Source organism: Lampris incognitus, chromosome 1, assembly GCF_029633865.1.
Source record: "Lampris incognitus isolate fLamInc1 chromosome 1, fLamInc1.hap2, whole genome shotgun sequence".
In the NCBI taxonomy this organism is placed as follows: domain Eukaryota; kingdom Metazoa; phylum Chordata; class Actinopteri; order Lampriformes; family Lampridae; genus Lampris; species Lampris incognitus.
Genome location: NC_079211.1, coordinates 130,614,614 through 130,628,005, shown reverse-complemented (window position 1 = coordinate 130,628,005; position 13,392 = coordinate 130,614,614). Strand labels below are relative to the sequence as shown.

The following is a 13,392-nucleotide window of genomic DNA, read 5'->3' as shown; positions in this document are numbered from 1 at the left end:
TGAAGGCCACCTGGGCATTGTGAAACTGAAACAGCGCTGCCGAGACCTGGTGTGGTGGCCGGGGATAGACAGAGATATTGAGGCTCTGGTGAAGGACTGTTCTGCCTGCCTTGTGAGTGGCAAGACTGGCCACCAGGCTCCTCCACCCCTGCAACCTCTCGCCTGGCCCTCTCAGCCCTGGGAACACCTGCAGTTGGACATTCGTGGTGAGATCCATGGAGTTCCCCACCACCAACGCTTCATGGTGGTCGCCTACGATCTACACTCAAAATGGCCTGAACTCACCACTTCCGGCACTGTGACCTCACAGATCATCATCAACTTCCTGGACTCTCTTTTCTCTCGCTGGGGCCTCCCAAAGACCATCACCACTGACAACGGCCCTCAGCTGGTCTCTGCTGAGTTCACTGCTTATCTCGAAAGCAAGGGCATCCGTCATATACGCACTGCGTACTACCACCCCCAGGCCAGTCGCGGCGTTGAACGTTTTAACCAGTCACTGAAGAACGGCCTCAGATCACACATGGCCCAAGGGTGCTCTTTCACGCAGGCCATCCGTCACACTCTGCTGCACTATCGGGCCACACAGCACTCGACCACAGGCGTCTCCCCAGCCTCTCTCATGCTAGGCCGGGAACTGTGCATGCCCCTTGACAGGCTCCGCCCCTCCACACCTCAGGCACCTCCCTCTGGGGTCAGAGCCTCAGTCACTCGTCAGCAGACACGGATGAAGCAACAGTTTGACCAGTCAAAACGAACCAGGGTGCCAGACATCAATGTGTCAGACTGGGTCAGGGTCCGCAGGCCCCACAGGGACAATAAAATGGCTTCATACTGGTCCTCTCCTCTCCAAGTAACCCGTCAGCTGGGCCCAGCCACTTACCTCCTCAGCGCTGGCACTCGGTGGCACTCCAGTCGTCTACGGAAGGTGTCAGCTCCGCCACACACAGCTGGTGACACAACCATAGCCATTCCCTCAGCATGGCGAGATGCCCCGGGGCTTCATGCAGCTCCTACATGGGCCCCAGACATTCCTGGGCCTCAGCTTCCCCTGCCTTCTCCCTCCCCACCTCGGCCTGCCCAGCCTCAGGCCGCCCCGCGACCTGTTCGCACATGTTTACGCCCTGGCCACCTAGAGGACTTTGTGTCAACCTTTCATGTTTGAAATCCTGCCAGGGGGGGGGGGAAATGTTATGTCTGCACACATCGACAGTGCTGCATTTGATTGGTGCTGTTCTATTGTGCTGGGATCGATTGGTGATGCCTGCGGGCTCTGGGTTGTTTGATCGGGTCTGCCTTTGATGCTGTGTCAGTCTAAATAAAGAATGCCACGGAGAGGTTGTGTCGAGCGGCAGCGCTGTGTCCTGAAGTGATTTAAAAATACAATAAACCAGCCTGGCTCCATGTATCAGTGGCTCCTCCGGCAGCAGTAGGAGGAAGAACGCCCGGTGCAACACACTTGTCAACCAGCCTGGTCTTAGACATCATCAACAACATTGACCAGGACGGGACAAGATTTGTCTTATATTGCCTCTGACTCTTCATGTTGTAATTCTTGTTTAATTTTCCGAACTATTTTCCGTAGCCTGTATATCTCCTGATCAATGTAGCCGCATCCGTCTTTGTGTCCCATCTGGAATTTAACAGAGTACAGAAACAGCTCTTTGTCTGCAAAGAAGTCCTCAAGTTTGACATTTCTCAAACTTTTTGTTCGTTGCAAGAACTTCTTAATCTGGCGTGCATCGTAGTACTCCTGCTGTGCTACCGCTGACAACTGGGAGGAAGTGCGAGTTTGGCTGTCTACACCACCATCCTCCTCCAACTCATCTTCAGACATTTGTACCTCTGGTTGCTTCTTCTTTAATACAGGTACCCGGCTGCCTATACCACAGTCCCCTTCCTCCTCTTCCTCATACTCAACTCATCCCCAGACAGGTGCTCCTCGCACTGCCTGCTTCTCTCCCTTGTCAATGCTCCTTTCTTGGCTTGAGAGCCACTCGTTTTAGCTGCCTGCTTTCTCTTCAGCACAGGAACCTTACAGACTTTTTCATCTTCCAGCAAGTCCTCCTCAGTGCTCAACACTACACCTTCTGCAACTACACCTGTAGTGTTTGATGCCATTACCTGTTCACGTTGTGCTTCGTTTTCAACATTTACGTGTTCCTGTTTAGACTTCTCACTATGTTTAGGTGGTTCAGTTTTGTCGCTGTGATCTGGACTCTGTTCCTTTTCTGTTGTCTCTTCGCTGTTCTGCCTGGTTTCACTCAGTTCGTGTCCTCTCGCTTCACTCTGCGTTTTGCCATCGGAGGGGTGTTACTCAGGGCAAGCCCGAACCAAATGACCCTCCACTCCACAGCCAAAACACTTCAAGGTCCCAGAGTTTACAAAGATGATGTGACCGGCTATTTTATTGCCCGGTGCGGGATTCGATACGGCGTGTACTGCACCACAAGGCGACATCACTAACCGCTCGGCTGAAGGATCAGGCCCGTTAGCTAGGGACTAACGTGTGTTATTAGTAGTTTACAATGACATAGGCAAAATCATCTACCTTCACCCTAAAAGCCACATCCAAGTCTTGGTCGTGTTTGTTCAGGATCATGTGAACCTGTCGTCTGTGTGAAACCACATGTCGCACCAGCGGCGATTTGCAGCCAGACGACAGTTTCCTGATGGACGAGACTACTTTTCCATACGTTCACAGCTCTCTGGACAAAAACTCATCGGAGATGAACGGCGGGATGTTGGAAACGGTGACTCTCGTCGACGGCGTGGTGAGCGGCGACACCGACACGAAGCAGTCATTAACAACAACGCCGGCTTCAACCACCTGGTGTGCTTTGGCTACAGCGTTGACAAAAATCACCACAGCGCCGTTCATCCTAGCAGCAGATTTAACGCTGCTGTGACCCACAACCTCCCCTACTGCCAGGGCACAGTCCTCCACTGAACACGGGAAACCGGGCGACACTTTAAGCCCATGTTCTCTGGTGAGTTTGGTAAACTCCATGTCGGCGTTTAGCACGCCGCCCAGCAAGCGCTGGTCGACCGCAAACACGCACACACGCAAAACCCCTCGAAACCCCCTTATATACACAAACCAAGCCAGTAACCCTACAAAACACACTATGTACAATATTTGCACGGAAAAAATGGCAAAAAAGATAGAAAAACGCTCACAACCGCTCTCAGGCGTCTGCTTAGCACGCTCACTCGCACTTCCGCTCAGAGAGAGAGAGAGAGAGAGAGAGAGAGAGAGAGAGAGAGAGAGAGAGAGAGAGAGAGAGAGAGAGAGAGAGAGAGAGAGATAAGGGTCTAACAAATCTAGTTGTAATATGGATGTATTGTACACAAATTAATGTCATACTGTGCAAGTGACCACAACCCTAATGTAGTTTTTTACCTACTTTTAATTTGAGATAGCTTTACCTATGTATGGGGACTTTTATTTTGAAGAATGTTTTCCTTGCCGTCCGACTAGCGGAAGTTCGCGTTGGCTCAAGCTAAAGCAGGTGAAGGCATGTACATGTGAGATCACAATATGAAAAGGACCTTAGTGTTCACTGCATAACTCGAGAATTATCCTAAATGTTTATGATTACTGAACAACAATTGATTCGAAACTATTGATAAGCAGTTTAAAACGTTTGACACCAGAAGACTGTTAGAGATGAAGAGCAAGTTTCAGAGTTTCTGGCAAGTTTCTAGCTGTTCCAAGACGTGTCTCAAGATGGCGTTCTAAGATTTTCCTAGCCCCTTGATAAGCGGAGCGAGGTACGTCATGTTTTACCTACTATTGCTCATGTGTTTTCTTTTATGGTGCATTCCTCTAAGTGTATATTATTTTGTGAAGTTAACCTAACTGTGTTGTGACTGTCATTCTATTCTTTGTAGTTTTCACGGTGCTCGACAAGAATTTACCCGTGTGGTGTTTGAAGCAATAAATGCACCCGGTGAGACTCTCCACGTTTCGTCTTTATTAGAAATACTAGAAGAACCCCGCTACAATGTAGCGGTTTGGTTATCCACCCGTCTAAATCTCCCTCCTCTTCATCCTGCCAGCTAACCGCCTTCCCCCTGCCCCTAAACCCCCCCCCCACTCCAACTCCCTCTCCCCAAATGCTCAGAATCATCTGAAATGCCGAGAAAAGTTGTTTTTAGCCATTTTTAGAAAATGCATATTTTGCACAATTATGCATAATTATTATAATTATATTTTAATTTTCTGCTATTTTTCTGATCCTCTCTGGAACAATACCTACCACCTCCAAAAAAAAATTAGGATCATAAGTGCATTTTTGCAAAAATGCATATATTTTGCACAATGCCAACACATTTCTAAGTCCCAGATTTTTTTTATATATGTGAAAAAATCAAAGATGCTCAGAATCATCTGAAATGCCGAGAAACGTGGTTTTTAGCCATTTTTAGAAAAATGCATATTTTGCATATTTATGCATAATTATGCATAATTTTATTTTTCTGGTATTTTTCCCTTACTCTCTGAGACAATACCTACCACCGCCAAAAAGAATTAGGATCATAAGTGCTTTAGTTTTCGGTCCCGCTATCTACACTAACACACACACACACACACACACACACACACACACACACACACACACACACATTACCAAAATATATGAGTAGATCGAGGGCAGCTGCATACTGTACCGTAGCGAATTCGGGGGGCAACCACAGGAACTGCCGCAGCCGGGACGCGAACCCGACATCGCTAACCGCTCGACTAAAGGGTCGGACCTGCTAGTCAAGGGCCAACATCCCACTTCTGACATCAATGTAGCGAATTGGGGGGGAAAATCACAGGAATTGCCGCAGCCGCGACGCGAACCCGTATCGCCCGCACTGCGGGAGACATCGTTAACCAGTCGACTAACGGGTCAGACCCGTTAGCCAAGGGCTAAGCGAGCCTATTCATCCGTGATCGTTACAGTATGTAAGAATGAATGAGGCTGAGATTCTAGCCCAGAGAGGGAAGTAGAGCAAGATCTGGATTTTATATTTAAGACTGTTACGGAAAATGAACAGCCCAGTATCTCAAAGCTATTTTCACCCATGCTGTCACAGAGACCAGTCTCTTACAGGTGCCTCTCAAAAAATTAGAATATTGTGGAAAAGCTCATTATTTTCCGTAATTTCATTCAAAAAGTGAAACTTTCATATATTCTAGATTCATTACACATAAAGTGAAATATGTCAAGCCTTTTTTAGTTTTTAATGTTGATGATTACGGCTTACAGCTCATGAAAATCAAAAATCCAGTATCTCAGAATATTAAAATATTACATAAGACCAATAAAAAATTTTTAAAAAAAAGGATTGCTGAAGATGGAGCTACCAGGCAAGAGGAAAAGAGGAAGACCAAAGAGGAGGTTTATGGATGTGGTGAGGGAGGACAAGCAGGTGGCTGGCGTGACAGAGGAAGATGCAGAGGAGAGGAAGAGATGGAAACGGATGATCCACTCTGGCGACCCCTAACGGGAGCAACCAAAACAATGAGTAGAAGATAGTACTATAGTATATTATATTGTGCTTTACTATGTCTACTATGTTATTCAGCAGTAAACCTAAAGTATGTCTACTCTATTACCCTGACAGCCTGTAGCTGTCATTATTATAGATGTTGTATTTGGACAATCAGTAGCAATCAGTAGCGTAACTTATTGTAGTGTGTGTTAATTCCTGATTGAAGACAGCGATAAGTCATAGGGTTTAAATGGGAGTTGATGCAGATGCTGAAACGCTCTGTTGATGCTTCATGAGACGTGGTGAGCCTAATTCAATGAAACATCAGTCAAGGGAAGTGTCTATTTGATAAACCTGCCTGCAGTCACACACTCTACCTTGTAAAAGCCACATTAGCGGGTTTAGTACCTCTACCTGAAGTTGCTCCCTTTTTTCCTGAAAAAGGTTTTATCTGTTGAGTTTTTCCTCACCCAAATCAACAGCTGAAGGATGGAAGGTGTCAACCATTGTTGTTTTCTGTACCTGTCCATTTCTCACTGTGTGAACATGCAGCCCTTTTAGGTAACCGTGATTGAGGGCTATGAAGAATTACTTGACTTGGACTATGTGAAGCTGCCAGTGAGATGGAACATGAGACTTAAGATGGCGTGGCCTGATGTCTTCTACAGTACGAACCACTGACATGTTAGCAGATTGAGTCTGATCACGGGTGAGTCATTGTCTGAACTAGGCTTCATTACAGATGCTGACAGAGGCGTTTTATCTCATATTAGGACGTTGCATCAGCACATGAACGGAGCAAGATAAAAAAAGTGCATGCATCAAGAATGTAAATATTCATCCATTCATTTATTAAGATCGTGCTGTAAAATATTCCTTTTAAGCAAATCTGTAGCCAACTCATTTGAGTAACCGTTTCTTTATGAGGCAAGTTGGGTAAGAACATGTCATATATACATGGCCTAGATCCTAAACCCCATCTGCACAATGGACATAGCTGTCCAATGCTTATCCTACGGTGGCATTTAGACTCAAAGAAATGTCAAATTTGACAAAACCATTAGTGCCAGATATATGGCCTAAAACTGGCGTCACACTGTTTTTCTTGCTCAAGGATGATAGTAGATTTGAGTCAATAATTTCATGTTATTGTAAATGCTAAAAGAGATCATTGTAAAGCTGTGTGCAGCAGTGGTCCCGTGTCTGAGATCGCCACATTGATGCTGGTGAGTAAAATATCAGACTTGCACGATGGCACAAACTATGAAAATAAGACCCGGGTTGTGTAAAACCGGAATTATCTTTTCACATATCTGTATAATTGTGTATCATTTTAAGTTATTATGCCTCTACTCTTATGCTGGTTATGTTATTTTTATGTATGTCCTTTTTTGTGTGTCTTTTTCTGTTTTACATTATTATCCACACTTTTTTTGAACCATCTCTTTCCCATATCCTTCTGCCCCACACGGTCAGAGATCATTCCAATTTCATCTGATCCAACAAGCTCATGTTCGTTTTCAACACAGCACTGACTGTAGTATGCAGGGCTACCTGCTTGTCTTTCTTGGCTTCCACCGCTTACTTTCTCTTACCAGTCGTCCGCTGCCTTGTGCAGGTAAAGGCAAGGTCACTCTGACCTAGAAGGCATATAATATCATACCACACAGTGCCATGTGAGAGGTAGGCACTGTGTTCACCTCTCTGCTAAAATGGATACTGAGTGTGTGTGTGTGTGGGGGGGGCATGTATCTATGATGGAAGGTCTGTGCAAAAAGACAAATTCCAATGACAATGCACGTGATTGCTAATTGTTTGCAAGTTTTTGCAAAACACAGAGAATATATTGAAAGTAGGATGTTCTTCAGTGGGCTATGAAACAGTTTCTGTGTCCATGCAGGCCCCTTGTCTCCCATTGGCTCTGCACATAACTCAATCATATCCAGCACCTGAAACCAGCGCCACACAAGAACTAGTCAACCTTTTGTTCCAGCATCGAATGACACGTTTCCACATCCCACAGGCGCTTCAATGATGTCGTGATGCTGTCGAATGGCATGCTCCTAGCCTGACGTTTGACTTATATGGTTGAAAGGATTCCTTGCTTGGATTCTTTGACCCCCCCCCCCCACCTCCACACTGAGAAGATTCGGTGGACTATGGATAACACAGAGCATCACCTGACTCTTTCTCAGGTTAAAACTGTAGCCGACTAGACCACAAACATCAGCTTGGAATGATGCGTTACATAAGGGCAAGGTGCCTTTATGAACAACATACAGTTATGAGGAGGTTTCTGCCGCAAGGTGAACCCGTTGAGAAGATTCTCATCCAAATCCAAATACCGAAACCATGCCCATCAAAGGTTTCCCTGTCAGTCAGCGTGATTATAAATCATAAATCATGGATGATAAGGTTTAATGTGCAGCACAGCACGGCACGTGATCTCAAACCCAATTATATGTAGATGCTTGAATTTGATTAATAAGACGTGTGAGTGATTTGATTTATTCCAGATGCCCCGTCCATCACTAGAAAGCACAGCGAAGCGAACACTTTTCAAAGACAAACCCACCGTGGTTTCCCTGATTAAAGTATGCAGAAGCAAGGTGTGCACATTTGTTTTCAGACACCGACGGATTGTAACGTGCAAACCCACCGCACACACTTTAAACTGCAATGAGTGAAGACGGGTCGATTTGCGGAAGTCCGTGGGAGGCAGCACAAGTTACACAACAGCTGTCTGTGTACACACATTCCCACTATACATCTCTCCAACGCGAGGATGCGTGAACGGCAGTGTGCAGCGAGCATCTTCACAGACCACACAAAAGATTAGTACTGATTGTGGGTTTGTCACCGAAGGCAAACGCACATAGGCTCTTACTAATTCGACAAGCAGCCTATTCATCTATACAGCTCCTATAAAGGATGACCCAATGCTTTACGATTACATCCATCACCAATGCAAGTGACAGCAAAAGCGTGCACGGCAAAATGACAATACATCTGCAAATCACTTTTCCAAACTGGTCCCTGGGTATCCATATTAGACAAGTTAGCAATTATGTGGTTGTCTCGACATGTTGGTTTCCGTAACTTGTGGCAGAAAAACCTAGCAACCCAGTGCCTTACCTGCCCAAAGAGGGAATTGAGAATGGTACGCAAGTTCAGGTCGGAGGCAAAGGACGCAGCGCTGGACCTCCGAGAGCGCCGAGAGGATTTCCTGGAGAGGGGCGGCAGCGAGCAAGAGGACGGGGACGGAGTGGCGACGTGGTCGCCGCTGCTGGCCAAACTGGACCGCTTATGGGCCGTCGGCTCCGAGAAAGGTGCCGTGTCGTCGTTGCTGTCCGACAGAGACGCGATTCTGGGGACGTGTGCGGGACAGCGGTGATGCTCAGGGGCTGGTGCTGGGTCCCGGTCCCGGTTCGGCTTTCTGCGGTGGTGTCGGTGTGCGCTTTTGGACGGCTTGCAGCGCTCCCTCACACCGCGGTCCGACTCGCAACCGTTTTGATCGGACGGGAGGTCCCGGAGATGGAGGTGGAGGTGGGAAGCGGAAACGCGGTCGTTGGCGGCGTGGGAGCCGCTCTTGCCCCGGATCGATGCGACGTCGCGGTTACTAAGCAGGAGAGAGGGGTGGCACAGGGGTCTCCGCAGGCTCACGTCGCGGTCGGCCGACCAGAGCGACTCCTCCGCGGCGCCACTTTTACGGTGGGCGGCGGGTCGGTGGTGATGGTGGTGATGACTTCGGCGGCTCTCTGTCGTGTGGTCGGGGAGGTGTGTCGCCCTCCTCGCCGATGATTTCAGTAAGGAGGTCGTGGATTCAGATTTTTGAAAGGAGGAGGAACTCATGGCCGGGATTCTGCTCTTGTTGCCTTGGGTTTAATCATCGTTCACCGACGGTGCAGACACCCCCCCCATTTTTTTTAATCCATGATCAACTACTTTCATTGACAGTACAGCCCGCGCGCTTTAAAGCCAGGCTTCATCTCCACCTGATCGCCGTGTGCGGCAGCGCAGCAGAGGCACGCGCGTCACCTTTCCATTGATGTAAGCGTCGGCCGATGCCACGCTGAGGAAGACGTGGGTGTGCTGGAAAGTGGGCTAGACTAGTAAATAAGGAAGTTCTCCATTCAATTGTAGCCTGTACAGAGAGACGTTTGACTACTTTTCCAGAGGCCTACCCGTATTATCGATCTTTCTACATTAGACATCGCCCATCCAGCTTATAACTGCATTTCTGTGCAGGCATATACGAGCTAGTATAATTTAATTATTTTTAGGCCCACTCCCCTAATGCATTTCGCTCCACGTCTTCCGACTGACGTCCGTCTCATTCATTCAGTCATTCATTCATTCACCGTGGTCAAACCAGTCGCCTCTAAATTTGGCGTGCACCCGTATTCTGACCTTTATGGTAAATGCATTGAAACGGCCCAACGCGAGCTGACATGTAGGGTTGGCGACTTTATTGTCATTTTTCTCACTTTCCAAGGACAGATGTTGGCAGTATGAAAGTCTTACCTGAAGAGAGGCTATGAAATCTTAATTGTATCCGAGCACACCACATACAATACAATTTACCCAATTGCGTCGGATTTAGCGAAGTTAGCGCCAGGAGGATACAAATGTGACTACGTCCGGCTTTCATAATAAGGTGTTAACACAAACGAACTAAGATTAACCGGAAGTATAAAACGTTTCAATTTATAAATAGAAAAAAAATCCCACTAAAATGTGAGGGAAAGTACTTTATTCTTTGACTTTGGGTTGCTGGAAAAACGTTCAACAAATAATTCCTGACAACGATATTTTAGTTCAGGATAACTGACAACACACAGACTGAAAATCAAGAATTTTTACTTTATCAAATTAGAGCTTTTCCAAAGTAAAAGTAGCGCACTTATACATTGAAACGGGGTTCCTTCTGAAACTTAAGGTGCTGTAAAAACACATTGCTCCATAATTCCTGACAAGAAATTACAGATTTGAGTTCAGGACAACTACTGATGTAAACTGCACTAATATTATGAACGACCTTTACTGTGTAGTTTTTGAGTAATCTAATGTCAAACATCCCCCCAGAGAACAAAAGACGCCATTTTGTCCGAATTTGATGAAAAAAACATTTCTTCCATTAGTTCATGAGCCTAATATTTTGGAATAAGTACTTCTAAGACTACCTGCACAAATACTATCAACTATTTTTACCGTTTTACTAATCCCAGCAGTGTAAGTGAACTACGTATGGAACAAATGGTTTTACCCCTCATAAAAGTTAGGCAAAAGTCTCATTTTTGTTCTCCTTAAGGCGCTTTGACATTAGATTACTCATAAACTACACAGTGTTTACTTATGGATCTGTTACACTTCTAACTTGCATATTATGCCAAGTAGAACCGAATTAAATCATACGCACACCGAGAGCCACGTTTCACATCGCTTCACTTTACTCCATATTTATTATTCCTCCGCGTTCCGCATCAAAGCGCGACGTAATGACGTAATCAATACACAACATCCCCCCTTACTTGGATTAGAACTCTAATGTCTCCTTTACATAAACAACAGGTCACTTGAACAACATAACCATATATCTGAATGTTAATAACATATTCTCTCACAGAATAAACATTCCTGCCCCCTAGCATTGTGTATTAATTCTCTCTATTACTATACACATGAACATATGCATTCTCACATTGAATTCACTTCATAACAAAACCTGTGAATCTCTGAGGCATCTTTATTTCTCGTCGAGGTCTCTCTGTCTGTGCTGTCAGAGGTCGGCATGGGGATGACCCCTGACTGAGTGTCTCTGGTGTGGACCTCTCTGTGTGTTCAAGTCCCTGGTTTTCATTCTCACTCAGTGTTGTCTGTTTCTTTTCAAGCAGGTGCTGACGTCAGCTCAGCTGGTGTGTACCTTTTGACATGGGTTGTGTTTCTGGAGTACTGAGCTCCTGTGGGTGACTCGACTGCCACATTGTTACCGTTCTTACTGATTACCGTGTGTGGTGTCTGGTTGAAAGTTGTCGTGAACTTATCTGCCTTGTCCTGTTTCAAAAGGACTTCATCTCCCACTTGTACTTGGGATGGTTTAGCTCCGCGTCGGTCGTCGGCGTATATTTTGGACTTCCCCTTTCGCTCTGCATCAGTGTCCCGTGCCTCCAGGTCACTCTTAGGTGTACTGATGTCCGGCAGCTTTCCTCTCAGCTTTCTGTTGAACAAGAGTTCGGCTGGGCTCTTGCCCGTGGTGGAGTGGTCTATGGATCTGTAGATGGTGACGTACCTCCGGAGTTCCTTCTCCCAGTCCAGTCCCTCCGCCTGTGCGATGCGTATCCGTTTCATGATCGACGCGTTTTGCCTCTCCACTTCTCTATTTGCTTGTGCCCCTTTAGGCGTTGTTTTCACGTGCTGTATGCCGTTGTCTTGACAGAACTCCTGGACCTGATAGAGACAGGTAGACCGTGGCGGCTGAATACGTTCTCTAGACGGTCTATCACTTTGTCTGTCATGGTGGATTGCATGATCTCATACTCATAATATCTGCTGTAGTAGTCTACAACTACTAAGATAGAATGTCCTGTTGGTAACGGACCTAACAAATCCGTGGCAATATCCTGCCATGGTCCATCAGGGAGAGCTTTGGGCCGCAATAGCTCTGGTACGTCGGGCCGCGCCACTAGTTGGCACCCGTGACATGACTTAACATATTTCTCTGTTGACCCGTACATCCCTGGCTACCACACCTTTCCCCTGAGATGCTGTTTTGTCCCTACAATACCTAAATGTCCTACATGAGCTAACGCTAGAGCTCTGTTCTGTAGGCTCTGCGGTAGAACAATTCTCGTTCCTCTTAACACTAACTGTCCTATAGTGCATAGTTCCTTTGCGATAGGCACATAGGCTGAACACTTCTCAAACCGGCCACTCTGTATCCCTTTCCTCACCTCATTCAGTTCTTCATCCTCTGCAGAGGCTCTCTCCACCTCTTTTGTAGTCAGCGCCCTGGGCGTCGCTTGCACTGCCACAAACCGCACGTATTCTTCTGCTCCATGTGCATGTGTCGTCTTCTTTGCAGTGTCCCCCAGGAGACGAGACAGAGGATCAGCAATGTTGTACTTTCCAGATATGTGTATCACTTGAAAGTCACAAGGTTGGAGACGGAGCACCCAACGCTTGATCCGGGCGCACGGTTTTGATCTGGGGCTGTAGATCACCTCCAGAGCCTTATGATCCGTTATCAGGTCGTCGAACCTCTTGCCATATATGTATGGGTGTAGGCGTTCACATGCCCAAACCAGTGCCAGGGCCTCGCGCTCCCTTTGAGAATATCTCCTCTCACAGTCTGTCAGGCTCCTGCTCACATAACATATAGGCACCATAACTCCCTGCTGTTCCTGTATCAGAACTGCTCCTATGCCTACCGGCCCTGCATCAGCGATCACTTTTGTGGGGGCATCTTTATCAAAGTATGCCAGTGTGCCCGCCTCAGCTAACTTATTTTTCAGTGTCTCAAATGCCTGTTTCTGCTCTGGGCCAAAGACAAATGGCACATTCTTTTTGGTCAGTCTCAGCAGCGGCTCTGAGATGGCGGCGAACTGGGGTATGAATCTACTGCTGTACCCAGCCAAACCCGGGAAACTGCGGACCTCTGATCCCTTCTCCGGCTCACGTGCTTCGGCCAGTGCTCTCACTCTCTCGCTTGTGGGCCCTATCCCCTTCTCTGATAGTAACATGCTCATGAACACTAGTTTGTCCATCTCAAACTGACACTTCTCACCATTTAAGGTCTAGCCGCATCTCTCAAGTCTCTCCAGTACGGCGTGTAGTCGCTGGTCATGTGTCTCACGATCCGGTGCGTGGACGATGATGTCATCGGATATGTTTGCAACTCCTTCGATG

General features: G+C 46.9%; 1 protein-coding gene and 1 long non-coding RNA gene across 2 annotated transcripts in view; one reads left to right on the top strand and one right to left on the bottom strand.

The window, feature by feature from the left end:
• The window catches only part of cabp1a (calcium binding protein 1a), a 32,602-nt gene extending 23,225 nt beyond the window's left edge, over nucleotides 1-9,377 (bottom strand). The window contains exon 1 of the mRNA XM_056282341.1: nucleotides 8,623-9,377. Within this exon, the coding sequence (XP_056138316.1) occupies nucleotides 8,623-9,339 (717 nt within the window). The 5' untranslated portion in view covers nucleotides 9,340-9,377. The remainder of the gene's footprint in view (nucleotides 1-8,622) is intronic.
• Nucleotides 3,744-6,099, top strand: LOC130114467 (uncharacterized). The gene is made up of 3 exons (XR_008810400.1): nucleotides 3,744-3,774; nucleotides 3,895-3,953; nucleotides 6,040-6,099. It is a non-coding gene; the product is annotated as an uncharacterized LOC130114467 (long non-coding RNA).
• Nucleotides 9,378-13,392: the final 4,015 nt, after the last annotated feature.